At 39.8% G+C, this 21,244-nt stretch overlaps 1 protein-coding gene across 2 annotated transcripts; it reads right to left on the bottom strand.

Annotated features, from left to right (window-relative positions):
• Window positions 1-1,037: 1,037 nt before the first annotated feature.
• Window positions 1,038-17,904, bottom strand: LOC140153140 (uncharacterized). Of its 2 annotated transcripts, none has more exons than XM_072175785.1 (2): window positions 17,702-17,904; window positions 1,038-4,112 (listed from the first exon to the last, which is right to left on the bottom strand). In XM_072175785.1, the coding sequence occupies exon 2, from the start codon at window positions 4,079-4,081 to the stop codon at window positions 2,603-2,605; it is 1,479 nt and encodes a 492-aa protein (XP_072031886.1). In that variant the 5' UTR covers window positions 4,082-4,112; window positions 17,702-17,904; the 3' UTR covers window positions 1,038-2,602. The 2 variants fall into 2 exon arrangements, with proteins under 2 accessions (XP_072031886.1, XP_072031885.1); XM_072175784.1 differs by having other exon boundaries at window positions 17,706-17,904.
• Between the last annotated feature and the right edge of the window lie 3,340 nt (window positions 17,905-21,244).

The raw sequence follows: 21,244 nt of genomic DNA, 5'->3' as shown, positions 1-21,244 counted from the left end.
TAACTAAGACACTGGGGGGCAGATGCGGATCCAGGAATTTCCAATAGGGGGTCGCCATATGCGGCACGCTGCAAAAAATAGGAGGGAGCGCATGCTGGGATGCCCCCCCCCCAAATCGGCCTCTGCAGGGCACACAAACATAGTTTTGAAAGCCTACAGTCGTGATTGGGTGGTAATGAAACTGATGCAGTAGGGCAGATCAAGGATGTGAAAAAGGGTTGTTGAGAGGCTCATATTGGCCACTGTGTAAACCTGGAAACAGCTGTTTTCTACATTATTTTTGCAGGTTTGACACCACCCCTGGCCATCTGGGGGAGGTACAAGACACATCGCAAATGAACCCCTAGTACCCTTTTAGATCTGTAACTCATACAAATACATGTACTCCATGAATTTAGCACTGCTTTCATTACTTGTTAGTAAATTAGCCAGTTATTACAATGTAACTACATGCAACATTTCAAGCTCCTGTAAGGCAGACCTTGTTTTTTTTGGTAAAATTATATTTTTACCCAATGACCGCCTAAATCAGATCTACAAAATATCCTATTTTTTTCTCACAGAATGTGAAAATCTCAGCCTTACACAATGTTTCAAAACTGGTATCAATTTCATTTTGAAGTTACCTCCCCCTTGGATCAGCCCTTGGTTCTGGAGTCACATCAAAGAAAATGATTCTAAATGACAGGCGCAGCTTAGATTATAAGTAATTACAAGCTTCAAAAATTTTTGAAACTTACATTTCTAGAAAACCCATGGCTCAGTGAAGATTGACTATATATAGTTCTAATTAAGAAAAAGCATGTGGACCTTTGGATTGTGTGTGAAAACTGAAAAAGGAAAAAAAAATCCAAGTTTATAAACACTTGCCATCATAAGCGCCAATCCAGCTTGAAATGTTGGGGGGGGGGGCAATTGGTCTGAATTGCCATAAAGTGTCTGAAAAGAATGAAAAATGGGTCATTGACGCCCATGCTTGCCATACACATTGATAAAGGAAAGCCATAATAATAGTCAAGACATGTTTTATACTTCCCAGTTTTATTTCTTAAGTGCATGCCAAATTCTTAATGTTAAATATATTACACATTAAACATGTAGGCCTATCTGCAATGAGTTGTTTTTTTAAGGTTTAGAAAGATCTACATTGTATGATGGATATTTATCTTTGCACTATTCTTAAAGTTTACATGTCCAAAAATGTATGTCTTCTTCCAACTGATACATTTATGTATGCACAAAACTGGTGGTCTGTAATTTTGATTTATGTCGTGTGCTTAGTGCTCCCGATTCATTTGTATCTTGGATTTAGCTTTAATATAAACTCCAGATAAGGTTCCTAGATGGGGCATATTTTAGCTGGTATCACATAGCAAAATGCTACATACGTATTTCAAACAAAATGATATATAGTTTTTGAGTTGTATTTAAAATAAAATAAATAACTAGTTGTTTTTTAAGGTTTAGACATATAATGGATATTCTTTGCACTATACATTATTTTAAAATAAATATTTTACATTGTAAAAATATATAAATTAGAAGTTGCTTGTCACTTACCCTGCAAATGCTATACAATATTTTACAACTACAACTGCCCTGGGTTTGATTTCAGTAACATTTACAAAACTTTGCAAATCCAAAACCCATCGTAACTAGAATTTATATATGTTTATAGTGACTTTTAGGTTTTACGACAATAGAATACATGATAAAAGTCCATGCCTAGGAAAAAAAAGGCATCAGGCCTTATTGTAATATCCTACTTGTATGGTGGTTTTAATATGAGAGGTCAGCAGGTCAACAAGTTTGGCCTCCAGAATGCAAGGCAAGGAGTACAAACACCTAGTAGTAAATATAAACACTTAGTAAATCTGAAATGTTTAGGTGCAGCAAATTAATATATATGTATTAATTGTACTCTCTGTGTTCTGGAGGACTCAAACAAACTCTAGTTGACCTGCTCAGGTGATCATGAATCAACCCTAGAAGTATAATATATTCCTATTGAGTGGGTTTCTTTTATCTAAACATATTATGACTTCAGCATCATATTGGACTAATACATTGTAAACTCAATACTTGTACTGTATGGGCTTTTTATTGCAGGATTAATTTTCAACATAACCATGACAATTATTCATAACCTAAGCTAACACTCCCAAAGTTCACAATAACTACCTAAAATATCATGGTGACATATTGTGAGATCACATTACATCCACATATGATGTGATAAAGCAGAATTGATACACTTATGTTTCTGTAAAATCTGACAATTTCACATAATTTGTGATTGTGTGCTGTTTCTCAATATGTACCATCAAACTTGTTTCATTTTTGAACTGTTCTTCACAATATGAGCAATTATGGCTTGAGGATTCTTTAGGATGAAATTTAAGGGTATGTTTAGTCAAATCACTATTCACGATGTAAGTTTTGTGCAATAGTTACACTTGTAGGGTCTCTCTTTACGTATGATAAGTTCGAATGTGGACGGAAAGCTTAAAGTTGTCCCGACAACTTTTCTGGCAAATTTTACACCGAAACTCCTCCTCCTCTTCTCTATTGTGAGTCCACACATGCTTGGTCAATGTACTTTTTACTGCAAAGGATTTCTGGCACAAATCACATTTGTAGGGTTTATCCATTGTGTGATTTCTGAGGTGGATTTTGAGTCGACTTTGGATAGGGAATGATTTTCCACAGAATTGGCAATGATAAGGTTTTTCTTTTGAGTGGGTTTTAAATGAACAGCAAGACTGTCATTGCGTGCAAAGAATTTCAAGCAGATGTCACATTGGAAGGGTTTTAAATTGGAGTGCCTCTGGACATGTTGTTTTAAAGTGTTGCTGTGTGAGAAGCATTTCTGGCATAGTTCACATTGGAAGGGTTTTTCTTTTGTATGAGTTCTAAGATGAGATTTCAAGTTGGAACTAACAGTAAATGATTTGTTACAGAAATCACACTCGAACGGCTTTTCATGAGTATGTGTACGTCGATGCAGGGTGAGTTGATCGTTACTCCTAAAGTTTTTTGGACAATAATCACAGTGAAAAGGTTTCACTTTTGAGTGCACACGCATGTGTTGTTTCAAATGTCCATTCCGCGCAAACCGTGCCTCACAAATCTCACACTGATAATTCTTCTCATCCGAGTGCGTTTTCATGTGCGTCTTCAAATAGCTGAATAGAGGAAATGATTTCTGACAGATTTCACACTGGTGTGGTTTCTCTGCGGAATGAGTCTGAATGTGTTTCCTCAAACTACCATTGGTTGTGTAGCGTTTCTCGCAGAGTGGACACGGGTACATTTGATTGGTGAGATGAGTTCGCATGTGAGTTGTAAGATTGTAATTGACGGAGAATGTTTTGGAGCAGATTTGACATTCGTAAGGTTTCTCTTTGGTGTGGACTCGGATATGTTTTGTCAGATGTCCCTTATCGCCAAAACCTTTCTGACAAAATTCACACTGATATGGTTTTTCATCTGTATGTGATCTCAAGTGCACTTTCAAATCCTGTTTCCTAAGACAAACTTTAGGACAAAAATCACACTGAAATTCTGCTACTCTTGTGTGGATCAACATGTGTCTTTTACGGTCAAAGCTACGTTTGAAACTCTTCTCACAATAGTGACACTGGAACGGCCTTCCACTTGTGTGAATTTTAACGTGATCATCCAGTGAAATTCCATCAGGAAAATATGTTTTGCAAAATGTACACATGTATTCACCGTTATAAAGGTGATCCTGCAATACATGTGTGGACAGCTGAAGAGGTTGTAAATACGTTTTCAAACATACTTTGCATTGGTAAACCTTTTCATTTTGAAAGTTTCCATCAATCACTGCTCCGTCAGTTGCAGGTCGGAAAAAGTTGTACAACATTGCGAGTTTCTTCTTTCTCTTGTAGAAGGTTTGCATATGTTTGCTGGAGTTATAAAATGTAAAACATTTCAGTGTGAAGATACCTGTGCGTGTGTTCAGATACTTGGCTCTGTGCTTTTCACTGTGGCGTCTCAGCTTGTCTAGGGAGTCCAAGTATACTCCACAAAACGTGCACATGTATGGCTTATACATCTTTGGCTTTGAGTTAGTTTCCTTTCTTAATCTGTGTAGAAAATAAAGAATAAAATAACAAATAATTAATTTCATCAAATTAAAATTGATACAGTGGACACAGCGACAGAAGGGGTGGGGACACACAGGGCGTAGCCAGCTTTTTTTTTGGTCAGGGGGCAAAATAAAAAATTTGGGGCACAGACGAAAAAAATTACAGTTGCATCATACAATACATAGAGACAAAAGGCTTTATTGGGGCGATGTGCGCACGTAGCACGCACAAAATTGGTATTTTACACTATTTTCGCCCATTATCAGGATGGAAAGGGCTTAACCTCTGCTATATACGCGCGTAGCGCAGAAAAATTGTGTATTTTCGGGCTGAATTTCGGTGAAAATGGCTCCTTGCCCTTTTCTTTTCCTTTGCCCTCCTGATTTTCCCTTTTATTTTTTTGTCAGAGGGCACTTTTTTCTTTCATTTTTTGTCAGGGTACTCTGCCCCCCCTGCCCCCCCCGCTGGCTACGCTACTGGGGACACACCCCCAAAATGTTTGCAAGGGGGATTGTACCCCCTAAAAATCTCAAGTTTGGTTTTGGTAGGGGTGTCCCGCTGAGAATTTGAATGTGGACCCATCAATATAGCAATTTTTCAAGAAATTTGGTCCCATCAATTGCCTTAGTTACATGTAATATAAATTTCCCCCCAAATTTTGGCTAGATTGAGGCAAAATTGGGCAATTTTCCGAAAAAATAGAGAAATTTTGAAAGAAGGACCCATCCATATACCAAAATTTGCCTAAAAAGGGGGTCATTGATATACCAGAAGGCTGAAAATGCTACCGTACCCATGTTTGCGGCACGTCCCTGTACATGGTCATTTGTACTGAGCAACCCCCCGGGGCACTGGCCCACCAATAAGCAAAAAAACAAAACAAACACACCTTCATTTGGGGCTATTCTGAAATTGAAATCGAGGACGGGGGTGGGGAATATCACAGCGATCAGAATGGCGGCCAACAGCACAGCAGGGCGGTGACATGTCTGCCACTTGGGGGGGGGGGCATTACGGTAGCTTTCCCCCTCTTCAGGCTACTGACATATGATAAAAATCTGATAAATAATAAATAACTCACCCATGCAATTCCTGTATGAGTGTATGTTGCATTTTTTGTTATTTAAAAGTTTTATGAACGTGTATTACTTGTTGGGACTGACTGGGAGAGAAATTAATTTTTTGCAGTATTCCTTTTAATGACTATAAAGCGTCCAGCACGTATTATTTTCCATCAAGGTCATATGCACACCCTTGCCTTGACGTCGCGTCGTACATATACGTATACGCGTAGACCGAGTAATCAGCCCCAATACAAAATTCACATGCTGCCTTATAATAGGGATGACCAATGAACCATCAACTTGATTAGAACGCTCCCATATATAGACATGCAGGGAGCTCAACTGTGCACTGCTTGCACAGACATTTCTAAATTGATCTCATTCTTTTATTTTTCAATATTTTTCTGTAAAAATTGGGGAAGTGAATGCCAATTATATTTTGTAACTATCTTGCAAATTACAGCAACACAACTTATTTCATTTTTCTGTAAGTGCGAGTCAAAATTGGTCCATCACCACAGTGCGTTTAATTGCCAGTGGCTGAGTTCAGCACTGCTCAAGAATGGCACAAAATATTCATGTCAATAATTTCAGGTGAAAAACGTGGTCTACTGAGCTGTAATTTGGCAGAGTTGCCAGTAATACCTCTATCATACCCTCTGTAAAAAAAAAAAAAAATTGAACAAGTAGATCTCGAGTTACAAATTAAATCACCAGCTTCCCTTTAGAATTTCCATACTCCTTCCGAATCATGCTAAGAAGACACCTTTCTGAACATAAATGTGAAGTTTAGGTGCTTATTCGATGTATTTTTCACCTGATTTCAACCCTAAACATTTTCTTATATTTAGGCCTATACCATCTACAACTTGCTGCTGGCTATACCTTGTTTAGAACTTTCAAAAGAAGTACCTGAATGTGCAGACATATAACTGTTTCAAAATAGACTGCGAAAGTCATGCAGGTGACTCCGAGGTCATGCATTGAATTGGTTTGAATGAAGAATACTATGGGAACCAGCACCTTTTGTTAGAAGTCACACATGAGCATGATGAGTGAAGTGGATTTAACCTCTATTGTTGTGAATGAGTCAATGACCTTCAATGACACTGAAGATTTTGTTTGCATACACCTACTAATTGGTCATATTAAACCCAATAACATTGAAATTTTTTTTTTTTATAAAAAAAGTTCACCTGGACTTAGTGCAATTTTGATTTTGTGCCATATCGGCCATCTTGGATGATTTTTGGCAAATGTTCTCTAAATGCATAATTTCAATGCCTTGAGTTTGAAAAAATAATTTATGCCATTGACTAGTAAAATGCCATTTCACAAGAAACCCCTTTGATACTTTCACAATATGCTTGTTTCATGTTTGCATATATGTTAAAATAAAGAAATATATAAAGGTAAATATATGGTCGAATCCAACCAAAAAGTGTCCACGGGCCAAAAATAAAAGTCCGAAATAAAATGTCTCCACAATTTTTTCCTTTTGCCCATTGATTGATGACATATTGGCCTTATAGGAACCAAAAGTGCCATTACTAATCTTGAAAAATAAATCCAGGACGTGTGATAGTAAATGTGATATCAAAACCCAATGTTACCTACTGAATACCACTAGGATGCTTTCACTATCGCAATACTAATCAACCTAAAACAAATGGAATATTCCCATTAACGCTTTTTTTTTGTAATGTAGACCACAGGGTGTCAGGAAAATGCTAACTCAACCAGAAAATATTTGTTTTTATTTTAATAACGCGATCAATATGACCATAGTCAGTGGCGTATCTAGAAGGCCCTTACCCCGGGGGGCTGAGATGGTTTGTGCCGCCCTGGAGAAAAGATACAGGATGCCGCCCTACCCCCCCCCCACACACACACACACCACACACAGCGATTATTTGGGAAGTCTGAGGGGAATGTTACCTCCTAAGAATTTGAAAAAAAAAAACCCCATTTGGTGGACGATTTTGACACTATTATATTGTAAAATTATACTTAGAAAAAGTGAAAATGAAGGCCCAAATGAAGCAATTCGTGGACCAAAACTGATTCTGTGTTCTAAAGAGAAGAGAAAACAGCCACTTGTTTATCTATTCGTAGGAGGTTGTCTGCTCAGAAGTTGGAAAGTTTTGGTAAATAATGGTCCAAATTGAAGCCATTTTGTGCATCATTTTTCACTTGTTTATCCACAGGCAAGGGGTGTCTGAGAGATGTTCCCCCTCATAAAATGTTGCAAATGAGGGTCCAAATTGAAACCGTTTGGTGCATCACTTTTTACTTGTTTATCCATAAGCTGGAGGGGTGTCTGAGGGAGATATTTCCCCTCCTCCGAAGTTGGAAAATTTTGCCAATTAAAGGTCCAAATTGAAGTCATTTGATGTATAATTTCAAAGTTGTTTACCCAATAGCAGGGAGTGTCTGAGGAGGATCCCCCCTCCGAAGTTGGACAATTATGCCAAATGAAGTTCCAAATTGAAGCCATCTGGGGTATAATTTTTTTTACTTCTTGAACCAGGGGGGAAGGTGTCTGAGGGGGATGTTCCCCCTGCCAAGTAGGAAAATTTTGCTAAATGAAGGTCCAAATTGAACCCGTTTGGTGCATCGTTTTTACTTGTTTAACCATACGCAGGGGAAGTGGTGTCTGAGCGTGGATGTCCTCCCTCCGAAATTGTACAATTTTGCCAAAATTAATAAAGGTCCAAATTGGAGCCATCTGATGCATCATTTTTCACTTGTTTAACCATATGCAGGGGATGTCTGACAAGTCTGAGGGTGGATGTTCTCCCTCCGAAGTTGAAAAATTTTGCTTTTCACTTGTTTATTCATTCACAGGGGGTTGGTTATCTGAGGAATGATGTCCTTTTGCTGGTCCCTGCCCAACATGAGTGCCACCTCTGGCCCATCAAATAGAAGACACCCATCCCCACATCTCTAACCCAAGTTTTTTTCCAAGCTGTCCCCATAATTCCTTTACCGGAAATTTTGAAAAAGTGCACAGAAGGCAGCAGAAATTTGCTATTTCAAAGCTAAAATTAAAAAGGGATGTATCGGCATGATCGAGTCACCGAGCCAGGGGCAAATTCCTAAATCATCCCACTGATTTACTAGGCCTACTAAGAGAACATTACCGGGACAAGTGCTTGCAGGCCTTGCAAAAAAATTGCAGTTTCAATGCTAAAATGAACACAATTGAGGACAATTGTGCCAAAGGAAGATGTATAGGCGGTTTACAACATTTGGTAAATTTAGTCCGGTGTTTTGATCCAGCTCATGAGTTTTATGCTTATTACAGGCATCAGAGGAGCTGCATATAGCACTCATATTAATGATTTACATAATAGAAAGGATGGAATTATGACTCTGCTTTTTGAGATTCGTGATTGTGTTCAAGTTTGAGATGAAAAAAAAAAAGGATTTCCAATGGGGCGTCTCACAGATCTACTCACAGAATGGGTTTGCCGAGATAAATGCGCGAGAAGCGCGATCCAATCTGGCATTTTAATACTAAATGTTCCAAAATGTTTGGCTTAAGTTTGGGTCTAAAATATACCAAAAGGAAGATGCAAATCATAAATTGTCACAACATTTCTCTCGAATGAACAGGGAGGGTACTGACTTGCCACCCTGCTCTATGGACAGTGTCGTAGATTTCTTTTTTGGTGGGTTGGAAAATTTCTTGAAGTACAGTGAATCCAGAGCCTTTCAGTGACAAAATTAGTTTATGGTACAAATGCGCTCAAGCGCCAGAAAAATTACCATGATTGAAGCTAAACAGAAGTGGAATAAAAGGCACTTATTAGGTTTATATGACAAAATATAATTGACTTCCATGCAACGCTAATGGCACGGGGCTATATGATTGTTGTTACCCTCTGAAAATTTTGGATAAAAAAAAACTGTCTTTCATAAGGATTAGTCTTTCATAAGGACATTTTTGCCGCTTGCATCATGGAAGGTGCTCAAAATCCACCGACGGGTGCTGATTCCAACACCGGCTGCACGTTCCTTTTTTACTCTCTTAGTTTTAATGATCAAAGCAAAATAATCAGTTTTGTTGAAATTAAGCTCAAGCGCCGCAAATAATTTTGATTTTTACTGCTTGGAAGGGGCTCAAAATCCATCGAGGGGGCAATGTATCTGATCATGCGTTTATTCGGTTTTTTTCTGACCCTCTGAATTTTGCCGGCCGTAAAACAATCTTTCATAATGATTAGTTTTGTTGAAATTTAGATTTTCACTGCTTGGACGCTGGCTCAAAATCAATTAAAGAGGCGCTGAACCAACGCAGGGCGGCAAGTTCCTGTTGTCTCCCTTAGTTAAGGAATGATCATGCATGGCGTTAATTTTCCTCTCCTCCCTCTTCTCTCAGTGCTAGTTGAAAGCCAGTGGCATAGATAGGGGGTTTGGCGCCCAGGGCTAAGGATACACAATGGAGCCCTCCCCAATCCTTGAAACAAATAGGACCTATCACTATCACTCATTAATTTTGGTTATAATGAAGTTGAATATCGTCAATTGATCTTTCCAATTAATTTGTGTTCAGATGCTTGCTGCTGCGTCATGAAAATTTTGACTTTTATCGCCAGGAGGGGCGCAGAATCGATGTTGAATTGGTCAATTCGGCGCCCCTAAGGGTGGCGCTCAGGAACGTGCCCCCTCTGCCCTGTCGTTACACAACTGTTGAAAGCCACCATATATATGCGATTTTCTCTTCTTCATCTGCTTTATTCCTGGTTATAAGCTATCTTCCTTGTATGTGCCGCCCTATAAGCCACCTTACTTTTATGTAGTGCCGCCCACAAGCCACCCTCCTTCTATGTGTCACAGTGCAGGCCCATAGATAAACAGCGTGATATACCGTTTTCCACTAAGAATCACGACGTGCCGCCATTTATATGTGACTGACAAGCTTTTCTCTCCCCCCTCCCTGTTCTTTTGTCCTGGTTACAAGTCGCCCTCCTTGTATGTGTCACCTCACAAGCCGTCCTCCTTCACCTATATTTATAACGTCTGTTGTACGTTTCCGCCGCCCCCCTCTTCTCTTGGTTACAAGCCAACATTTGCGGCCCTTCAAATAGGTAGCTGATAAGCATTTTTCTCCCCAGTTTACTTTTTGTCCTTGTTACAAGCCGACTTCCTTGTATATGTGCCGCCCCCCAAAAAAATCCCTCATACTTCTGTGTGCTGCCCCACAAGCCACCTTCCATGTAGTGCAGGCCCATATAGTCAAAAAGTGTGATCTACCTTTTCACCCCCTCTTTTCCCTGGTTACAAGTCACGATGTGCCGCCCTATAGATGACCAACAAGTGTTTTTCTCTCCCCCTCTACTTTTGTCCTGGTTACAAACCGCCTTCCTTGCATGTGCCACCACACAAGTCGCCAGGGGCGTAGTAAGAGCATCAGGGGCCCATGGACAAGGAACAGTACGGGCCCTTTTAACCAGGGCGGGATTAACCCTATATGGGGCCCTTGGACCAGGCCAAATTTGGAGGCCCCCAACTCATGTTTCGAGGAAGGCATATGCACTCAAGTCAGTGGCCAAGTTATGGTTTACGTTTAACATTATAGACTATTTTAGCCACAGATCAACATGAATGTTGCTATTTGTGCGCGCGAAGCGCGGAAAATTTTACAATTTTGCCCCAATTTGGCCAAAAAGCTGTTATTTTGGGTGCCCTGGACTCGGGGCCCATCTGGCCCAATGGTAAATCTGGCCCTACTCTTCATTATCAGCCCTTAAGGCCTTATTTAATTTTCGCTTTTGTGCTCAGGGCCCTGAACCCTTGGGGCCCATGGACTTCGGCCACCCTGTCTCCCCAGCTTGCTACGCGCCTGCAAGTCGCCCTCCTTGTGAGGTTACCCTGTAGGCATATTAGACTTGTTGTACATTTCCACCCCCTCTTTTATCTTGGTTACAAGTTGACCATGTGCCGCCCTTTATGGATGACTGACACACGTTTTTTTATTGTTGTTAATGAGTTATGTACATTCTACAAAAGTTTTGTTGTTTTAGCCTTCTTTACAACATAACTCAAGAACCACAGGACCAACAAACGTATATCTGTGATATCTGTGACACACTCGCTATGAATTGATCAATGCAAGTTTTAAAATAGTTGCTAACCTTAAATAACCGCTTCATGGCAAAAAAGGTTTTACTCTAGCGTTCAGCTAATTTCTTGATTAGTTTTACATGTTAAAAAGCAACTAAAACTTGCGCTTATCGTCACCAAATAGCAAAATAAGTCTTATTCTTGAAATAGTGAATTATTTCAACAAGCGCCAATATATAATTATGCCTTATATACCTTCTATATCTGCCACCTTTCAATCACCCCTCTATCCATCTATTTTTCTCCTGGCTGGTTACAAGTCACCCTCCTGGTTTATGCCGCCCTACAAGCCTCCTCTCTATATATCCCTGCAGTTGTGGTATGTGCCGCCTCTCTCTCCATCTGTGATCGCATGACTGGTCCTCCTGGAGTGTGTCTCACTTACAAACCATCCTTCTGGTTTGTTCCGCCCTACAAGCCACTTCTCTCTATCTGCCACCCTACAAGCCGCCCTCTATCTGCGTCCCTGGTATGTGCCGCCTCTATCTCTCTATCATGGTTGGTTGGCTACAAGCCGCCTCTATCTGCATTCCTGGTATGTGCCACCCCTCTATCTCTCTATCATGGTTGGTTGGCTACAAGCCGCCCTCTATCTGCATTCCTGGTATGTGCCGCCTCTATCTCTCTATCATAGTTGGTTGGCTACAAGTCGCCTCTATCTGCATTCCTGGTATGTGCCGCCTCTATCTCTCTATCATGGTTGGTTGGCTACAAGTCAGCCTCTCTCTGCATTCCTGGTATGTGCCGCCTCTATCTCTCTATCATGGTTGGTTGGCTACAAGCCGCCTCTATCTGCATTCCTGGTATGTACCGCCCCTCCTATCTCTCTATCATGGTTGGTTGGCTACAAGTCGCCTCTATCTGCATTCCTGGTATGTGCCTCTCTATCTCTCTATCATGGTTGGTTGGCTACAAGCCACCCTCTGTCTGCATTCCTTGTATGTGCCGCCCCTAGATCTCTCTATCATAGTTGGTTGGCTACAAGCCGCCTCTCATCTGCATTCCTGGCATGTGCCGCCCCTCTATCTCTATATCATGGTTGGTTGGCTACAAGTCACCTCTATTTGCCTTCCTGGTATGTACCGCCTACCCTCTATCTCTCTATCATGGTTGGTTGGCTACAAGTCACCTCTATTTGCATTCCTGGTATGTGCCGCCTCTATCTCTCTATCATAGTTGGTTGGCTACAGGCCGCCCTCTGTCTGCATTCCTGGTATGTGCCGCCTCTATCTCTCTATCATGGTTGGTTGGCTACAAGCACGCCTCTCTCTGCATTCCTGGTATGTGCCGCCCCTCTATCTCTCTATCATGGTTAGTTGGCTACAAGCCGCCCTCTATCTGCACTCCTGGTATGTACCGCTCCTCTATTTCTCTATCATGGTTGGTTGGCTACAAGCCGCCCTCTATCTGCCATTGCTGGTATGTGCGGACCCCTCTATCTCTTTATCATGGTTGGTTGGCTACAAGCCGCCCTCTCTCTGCATTCCTGGTATGTGCCGCCCTCTATCATGGTTGGTTGGCTACAAGCCGACCTCTATCTGCATTCCTGGTATGTACCGCCCCTCTATCTCTCTATTATGGTTGGTTGGTACAAGCCGCTTGCATACCTCTGTCTGCATTCCTGGTATGTACCGCCTCTATCTCTCTATCATGGTTGGTTGGCTACAAGCCCCCCTCTATCTGCATTCCTGGTATGTGCCGCCCCTCTATCTCTCTATCATGGTTACAAGCCACCCTCAGTCTGCATTCCTGGTATGTGCCGCCTCTCTATCTCTCTATCATGGTTGGTTGGCTACAAGCCGCCCTCTCTCTGCATTCCTGGTATGTGCCGCCCCTCTATCTCTCTATCATGGTTAGTTGGCTACAAGCCGCCCTCTATCTGCACTCCTGGTATGTACCGCTCCTCTATTTCTCTATCATGGTTGGTTGGCTACAAGCCGCCCTCTATCTGCATTCCTGGTATGTGCCGCCCCTATCTCTCTATCATGGTTGGTTGGCTACAAGCCGCCCTCTCTCTGCATTCCTGGTATGTGCCGCCTCTATCTCTCTATCATGGTTAGTTGGCTACAAGCACCTCTATCTGCACTCCTGGTATGTACCGCTCCTCTATTTCTCTATCATGGTTGGTTGGCTACAAGCCGCCTCTATCTGCGTTCCTGGATGTGCCGCCCTTTATCTCTCTATCATGGTTGGTTGGCTACAAGCCGCCCTCTCTCTGCATTCCTGGTATGTGCCGCCCCTCTCGCCGCCTCTCTACAGGCCGCCCTCATGGTTGGTTGGCTACAAGTCGACCTCTATCTGCATTCCTGGTATGTACCGCCCCTCTATCTCTCTATTATGGTTGGTTGGTACAAGCCGCCGCGCCCTCTGTCTGCATTCCTGGTATGTACCGCCTCTATCTCTCTATCATGGTTGGTTGGCTACAAGTCGCCTCTATCTGCATTCCTGGTATGTGCCGCCTCTATCTCTCTATCATGGTTACAAGCCACCCTCAGTCTGCATTCCTGGTATGTGCCGCCTCTATCTCTCTATCATGGTTGGTTGGCTGCAAGCCCCCTCTATCTGCATTCCTGGTATGTGCCGCCTCTATCTCTCTATCAAGGTTGGTTGGCTACAAGCCGCCCTCTATCTGCATTCCTGGTATGTTCCGCCTCTATCTCTACATCATGGTTGGTTGGCTACAAGCAGCTCTATCTCCCCTTTTCTCCTGACTGGTTACATCCCGTACTTGATATGTGCCGCCCTACAAGCAGCCCCTATCCCTCATCTTTTCTTCTCAGTGCTGATTACAAGGAGCCTCCTTGTATGTGCCGCCCCACCCATAACTCAGGCCGTTTTTTTGGTCTTTTTTCCTTCTTTCTTTCTTTCTTTCCTTCTTTCTTTCTTTCTTTCTTTCTTTCTTTCTTTCTTTCTTTCTTTCTTTCTTTCTTTCTTTCTTTCTTTCTTTCTTTCTTTCTTTCTTTCTTTCTTTCTTTCTTTCTTTCTTTCTTTCTTTCTTTCTTTCTTTCTTTCTTTCTTTCTTTCTTTCTTTCTTTCTTTCTTTCTTTCTTTCTTTCTTTCTTTCTTTCTTTCTTTCTTTCTTTCCTCTTTCCTCTTTCCTTTCTTTCTTTCCTCTTTTCTCTTTCTTTCTTTTCTCTTTCTTTCTTCTTTTTCTCTTTCTTTTTCTCTTTCTTTTTTCTTTCTTTCTTTCTTTTTTTCCTCTTTCTTTCTTTCTTTCTTTTCTCTTCCTTCTTTCCTTTTTTTTCTTTTTTCTTTTCTCTTTTTCGCCCCTTTTTTCCCGGCTATTCGCCTAAAGCCCCCCATAAAATACGCGCATGATAGTCAATTTATGCTAGTTTATTTTTGAAAATGAAGTTTAGGTCAGTTTCTGTATTTTATTTATCAAATGAGTATGAATCAATTTACACATTGTATAAGAACGAGTATGATATATGTTTTCAAGAATATTAGGAATTATACGCATACACCTAACGCTTTATACAATGAAAAGGTGAAGAAACCCAGGTATTCGTAGGTAGCATGAGCGATTTAACAATATCTATATTGAGTTTATAGGTTTAAATTTTGCTATTATGGTAATGAATTAATAAAATGGTAGTTTTAGATCTCTTTCAGATGGTACGTCCAAATGAATAAATGCTATTACCTTAGATCAAAAAGTTTTGATGCTTTTAGCAAGATTTTGACCACTTCATTTTGATATACAAGTAGTTAATCAGCAATTTTACATAATAAATAATTGTTGAATGAGTCAGTATATGGGTAATAATAGTGTCCTGGGGTACCGCTTAAAGTTTTTGACAATTAATTTCCATTGGTAGGGACACTTCATTACACATGTCATGTATTATGCTGTATTCGTAAGTAACATTTCAGTATTTGTAGGTAAGAATTAGACTTTTGGTAGATATCGCAATCAAAACTTCAGTTTATAAAGCACTTTGAATGTATTATTTTCTTTATATGCGTTTATTGATACTTTAGACCCTATCATGTATTAATAATGTCGGTTCAAGAGCGGTTGAAAGAGGATTGAAGTAAGAAACAAAGGCACTAAAGTGACTTTAATTTGCTTAATTGCACACAAATCGCTTAAAACCGTTATTGCAGACTTGTGAAGTCCATCTTGGAGTCAGTTACGCCTTGTGGCCTTTCGTTTGAGGGCAACTACAAATAGCTTTATACCAGGGTCCATCAATGTGTTGTCTAGATCATGAGACAATGAGAACAGTCGTTTTTTCCATGGTATTCGTAGGTAACCTTAGCGAAAACGTCAAAAGTTACCTTCGAATAAATCAATTTGGACACAAATTACTAAGAAACCAGAAGGTCAGTAAACATTTAAAATGAAGCACATATGACAGTTGACAAATCCAAGTATTTATCCCCTTCTAATCTTCTTTGAATCTGATTTTTCTTTCAAATGAGCAGACCGTCGTCTATTTCAGTACATATTTGTCACCAATTAAGCCAGTATTCAGTTTTGCATGGTGGGCATGTATGTGAATTCATAACTTTCATTGACATATGATTTGATAGCAAACATACAGGCCTTCGTTATGTACCAATATGGGCATTGGCATGAATGGCGGTGTTTCACAATACTGTCATGATGTCAAAGTGTATTCGTAGGTTACATTCGGTTACCGAAATTTACCTACGCATACTTGCTTTTATTGTTGACATCTCAGAAATATTTAAACACAGGTTATTGAAACTTGGTAGAAATAAAGAGTGTATTACCCTGCACCTATTGCTTAACTATTGTTTACTATTCTCGCACTTTGTGGAAATAGCACAGCTTTTAACATGTATTCGGAGGTAATGCATATTTTTACCAAACCTACCTTTGTGCCATTTAGAATTTCTGGCAGCTAAACACAATAATAAAGATGTCCGAATGCAATGCATTTCAGTATTGGACATATCAAAGCTTGTATCAATTATGCATTTATTAGTGATTTCCATTTTTAAAGATATATCTAGTGCTATGAAAAATTGTATTCAGTAGGTAATGTAAAAAATACCACTCAAAAAATTATCACAAAAATTCATAATTATGTACAAATATGTGAAAAATTGAACAGGCAATCTATGAATCCACACCTTTCAGGAAATCAATTTAGATTCAATCCAATGACTTCGTTTCATAACTGATTTAGATGTTTTTAAAAATACTTTAAGAAATGTTTTGAAAAAATGGGTAAAAATAGCATGTTTTGGGGTCTCTGTGTCTAAGTTATTCACAGAAGGGGGTCTTATTATATATGGCGCGAAGCGTATGATCAAGGCGAATAAACACAATACAAAAAACGAATGTCAATTGATTAATACCTTTAAGTTATGGCCCTGAACATGCCGTGTACACTTTTCGTTGGATTCGACCATATGCTTATGCCAATTTTGCTCCCAATTGCTATTTTTGGACCTTGTCATTTTATTTCGCTCCAATGACCGGTCAGAATGGGAAACTTTGAAAATTCATAATTCAAAAGTTTTGTCCGATTTTGACCATTTAACCACCAAAATACTTCTGTTGATGAGTTCTATCCAGAAAACAATCTTTTGTAGCAATAGGGGCAACATGAAATTTTGATGGTTATCCCTACTTATAATCTGTATACGATGGTTATTCATAACAGGAACCTTGCAACAGAAATAAGCCTAGTTCAATATACCATGATACTAGTATAATTATAGGCCTACACACAGTTCCAATAATTGAAACTCCCCGCTCCGACGGGGAGTTCCAACAGGTGCTGTGTATGTGTTTGTATGTGTTTAATGTGCATTCACATACACACTTAGGCACAGGGCTGTCAACTTTTTGGAATTGCTTGGCGTGAGACAGAGGCGTACCGGGATTTGCCAACTCCAATGTTCATTTTGTACCATGATTATTTGAGCAACAAATTATTCATGACGATGCGTGAGATTTTACTCATTTTCCAGCTTTTTATGTGAGATTTACTACCTAGGCGTGAGATTATACTACCTTGGCGTGAGACCGTGAGAAAGTGACCCAATCGCGTGAGACTCACGGCCAATGCGTGAGAGTTGACAGCCCTGCTTAGGCATAGCCGTCGGCGTCGGTACGAAGAAATCGTTGCTCCAAAAATGAATGCAAATTTAATTACACATTTGTAATCATTTTTCACCACAAAATATGATATGAAAACACACGTGAGCAATGTATGAATATATGGAGAGGTGAAACAGGTTGTTAATTATTGTCAATATTAATATTTTGCGACATTTATAATGGAAATAATTAACACTGTAGACACCCTATGGCACCTTCTACAACTTGAGAACAAGTCCTCAAACGTTCGAAATTTGTAGTTACTACAACGTAACTGGCCTACACATTACTAAGGTAAATTGTAAGCTTACTTACTGTGACTGTCACCAACTCGTTACACCGCACTGATCGTTACCCTGGGATCATACTAGCAAGCCTACAGATACGATGTTCCTCCTTGTGCTACCTCAGGGCACGTTAATTAAGGTTATTTGGAACCAATTTCGTGAAAAAAATGTATGTATAAAATTATCCGCATCGAGTGAAAGGAAAATCCAGGGCGCACACCACTAAATCTTGGACTAAATGACCTCTAGCATAAACAAAGCTGGGAAACAAAGGCCCCGTGCAAAGGCCTCTAAAAGATAGCCCCTCCATTTAGTCTTCTTTTTTCAGGAGTTTTTTTTTCTTTCTTTTTTCCAATTTATTTATCGGGATGTTGACCCGGGAGTACCGTAAAATGGGGTAACTTCGGTCAGCGGGGTAACTTTGGTCGGTCAAAATATTTTTTTAAATGGTCATATTTTCGTACAGCAATATTGTTTTTAGTCATTGGTGGCAATTTGTTGAGGAATATATTTGGAAGAAATAATAGTCGCTCATGTCAGGATTTTTGACCAAAAATTAGCATTTTTTTACATTTTTTTCAGAAAAAATAAAATCGATGTTTGTGAGCAATGATGTGTGCTTGATTTAGTTTTACAAGGGGTCAAATGTCACAAAAAACAACAACTTGCGAAAATACAGCGAAGATCAATTTTTTTGATTTTTTTTCCTTCATGGAATGTATTTTACTCTGACCAAAGTTGCCCCAAATGCGTGGTAACTTTGGTCAGGCTATTTTTAACCCCTAGGGCACCGTTACAAAATTATTAAAATTTTTTTCAACTTCAAGGTGTGGAAGGGAACCCTAATATCATAAAAAAGAGATAATTAGAAATATAATTGGTTTTGTTTGGAAGCAGTGGTTTAAAAACAGAAAGTGCCCAAAGTTACCCCATTTTACGGTACTGCTGCATGGCTAGCAGTTGCGGTTGGGGAAGGTCCACATTCAAAATTAAAAAAAAATAAAAGGCACCACTTTTCATGTTTAACTATGCACAGAAATGCATTTTTAGATCATGAACTGAGGCCATTTTTGTTGTATTTTTCACATTCCTCTCCTGGAAGAATCATGTCTAGCTCTTAGTGTCTATCATAATGGGTCTCATCATTGTTTAGAAGGCCACCTCATGATCTTTTGGAGCTGTAAACATGGAGAGGCGTCTTTTGTAGTTGCGAACAGTCTAAATCAAGGGTCTTTCTTGGGGCGAAGTTCGCTATTCCGAAGGTTCGTTATTCCGAAGGTTCCCTATTCCGAAGGTTCACTATTCCGAAAATTAAAAAGGTTCTCTATTGCGAAGGTTCTCTATTCCGAAAACAGAAAAGGTTCTCTATTCCGAATATGAAAAAGGTTCTATTCCGAAAACGAAAAAAGGTTCTTTATTCCGAAATAAGTCACCGTGTTCTCTATTCCGAATATGAAATAAGGTTCTGTATTCCAAATATGAAAAAAAAGGTTCTCCATTCGGAAATCTTAAAAAGGTTCTTTATTCCGAAATGTGTCACCGTGATCTCTATTCCGAATTATAGGTTCTTTTTTTCCGAATCTGTCCAGGCTGAATCTGTCGTTGTTGAATCATGTTGCGCCCTCTAGTAAAGTCCTTTGGGTTTGGTTTATTTATTAATCTATGGGTTTGGTGGTATGATATAGGCCTAGGCTGTATAATTTACGGTGCTTTGGCATAGTTTAGGGTTGGACGGTATCCGTACGCCATTGGGTTTTGACAGTATGTTTTTTAAGGAATGGGTTGTGAGAGCACGTGAAAGCCCTATTAAACCAGGGACCGTTTTTCTTACCAGCTTGGGTCTAACACTCTCTATTTATACTACTATTACGGGGTGAAAATCCAACTTTTTAGCAACAACAAATCCGTTTATATTTTGGTAAACTTTTAGTATTATTTCCAGGGGACATTTCTGAAATCTATAGCAATGAAATGAAACCATCATTTTGATTGTACTAGATGAATTTTAGGTCATTTTACGAAGCTATAAATAATTAGGGGGGATCATGAGTAAATTTAGGTCTCATACAGTGGCAGTTCCCCTCTCCCCCGTGAGAAGTCTTTCCCCCCTCTAGTCTTCCCTCCCCCTGTAGGATGCTGGCCGCCCTGATATTTAAGATTTTAGGGCCCCCTTTTTTTTTTTTTACTTTTTAGCCTATTTTTCAAAGTTTTCCCCCTTTAAAAGTTGGTACCCCCCTTTGCCTACCCTCTGAAAACCCTAACCCATTACCCTAAGTCCCTAACCCTAAACCCTAACCCTAACTAATACGGCGGTGGGCAATTTATTTAGCAGTTCAGCATATAGGGGCGAAATTTCAGGGAAGCGAAGTATGCTGTTTCCCTTTAGTATAGATACGTGGTGGGTGGGTGGGCACTATATTTAGCAGTTCAGCCGGGAGTTCAGCATGTAGGAGACGTAGGGAGGCGAAATTTCCTTTTTCCCTTTAGTAGATAGCAATAACTTCACAGAGCCATCAGATAACCCCAGTATATAGCATTAACTTTACATATATAGCCGTTAGCTATCTTCAGTAGATAGCAAATGACTTCACATAATAGATCACCTATCTTCAGCAGATAGACAAAGCCATCCGCTAATATCAGTAGGTAGCACTGACATCACATAGCCATCAGCTACCTTTAGTAGATAGCTTCATACAATAATCATATCTTCACCAAAATAGCAATTACTTCACAGAGCTATCAGCTACCTTCAGAAAATAGAAATGACATCACATAGCCATCAGGTAACCTCTGTAGATAGCAATGGCTTCACAGAGCAAGCTATCTTTAGTAGTTCAGTAAATAGAAATGACTTTACATAGCCATCAGGTAATGGATAGCAACGACTTCACAGAGTAACCAGCTATCTTTAGTAGTTTGCAATGACTTCACAGAGCAATCAGCTATCTTCAATAGATAGCACTGGCTATCTTCAGCAGATAACACGGGCTATCTTCAGTAGGTATAGCACTGGCTTTACATAGCCAAACAGCTATCTTCAGTAGATAGTAATGATTTTGCAGAGCAATCGGCAATTTTCATTTGATATAGCACTGACTTCATATAGCCATCAGTTATCTTCACTAGATAGTAATGACTTCACAGAGAGCAGTCAGCTATCTTCATTTGGTAGCACTGTCTTCACATCACATAGCCATCAGCATAAGTAGATATTAATGAATTTAAATAAATGTCAGCTTTTCTAAGTATAGTCTCCACAAAAAGTAACGCAGCTGTAATAAATACGCCTATAGATTCAGATCTAATAAATTGTTTTCACAATATTTTAACATGGAGAGAAGGATGATTTATTTACACGCATTTTGATACCCCATTTGTCAAATGTCGTTCAATATTAACAACACCGTAGTGGTTTTACAGAAAAATACCCGAATTTAAAAGTTGCAGTTTACAGCGATCAATGGCTCTAATGCCAGCACTGTGACACGTAAAGCCATCCACTATCTTCGCGCTTACTTCAAATCAATACAAATAGCTGTAACTTTTAAATTCTGGTATTTTTCT

Source organism: Amphiura filiformis, chromosome 5 (genome assembly GCF_039555335.1).
Source record: "Amphiura filiformis chromosome 5, Afil_fr2py, whole genome shotgun sequence".
In the NCBI taxonomy this organism is placed as follows: Eukaryota; Metazoa; Echinodermata; class Ophiuroidea; order Amphilepidida; family Amphiuridae; genus Amphiura; species Amphiura filiformis.
The sequence above is the reverse complement of the archived record's forward strand: the minus strand, read 5'-3'. Positions and strand labels throughout refer to the sequence as shown.

Bases quoted from the DNA above. Each gene is read 5' to 3' on its own strand.
- LOC140153140 (XM_072175785.1), bottom strand. From the start codon at position 4,081: ATGTATAAGCCATACATGTGCACGTTTTGTGGAGTATACTTGGACTCC.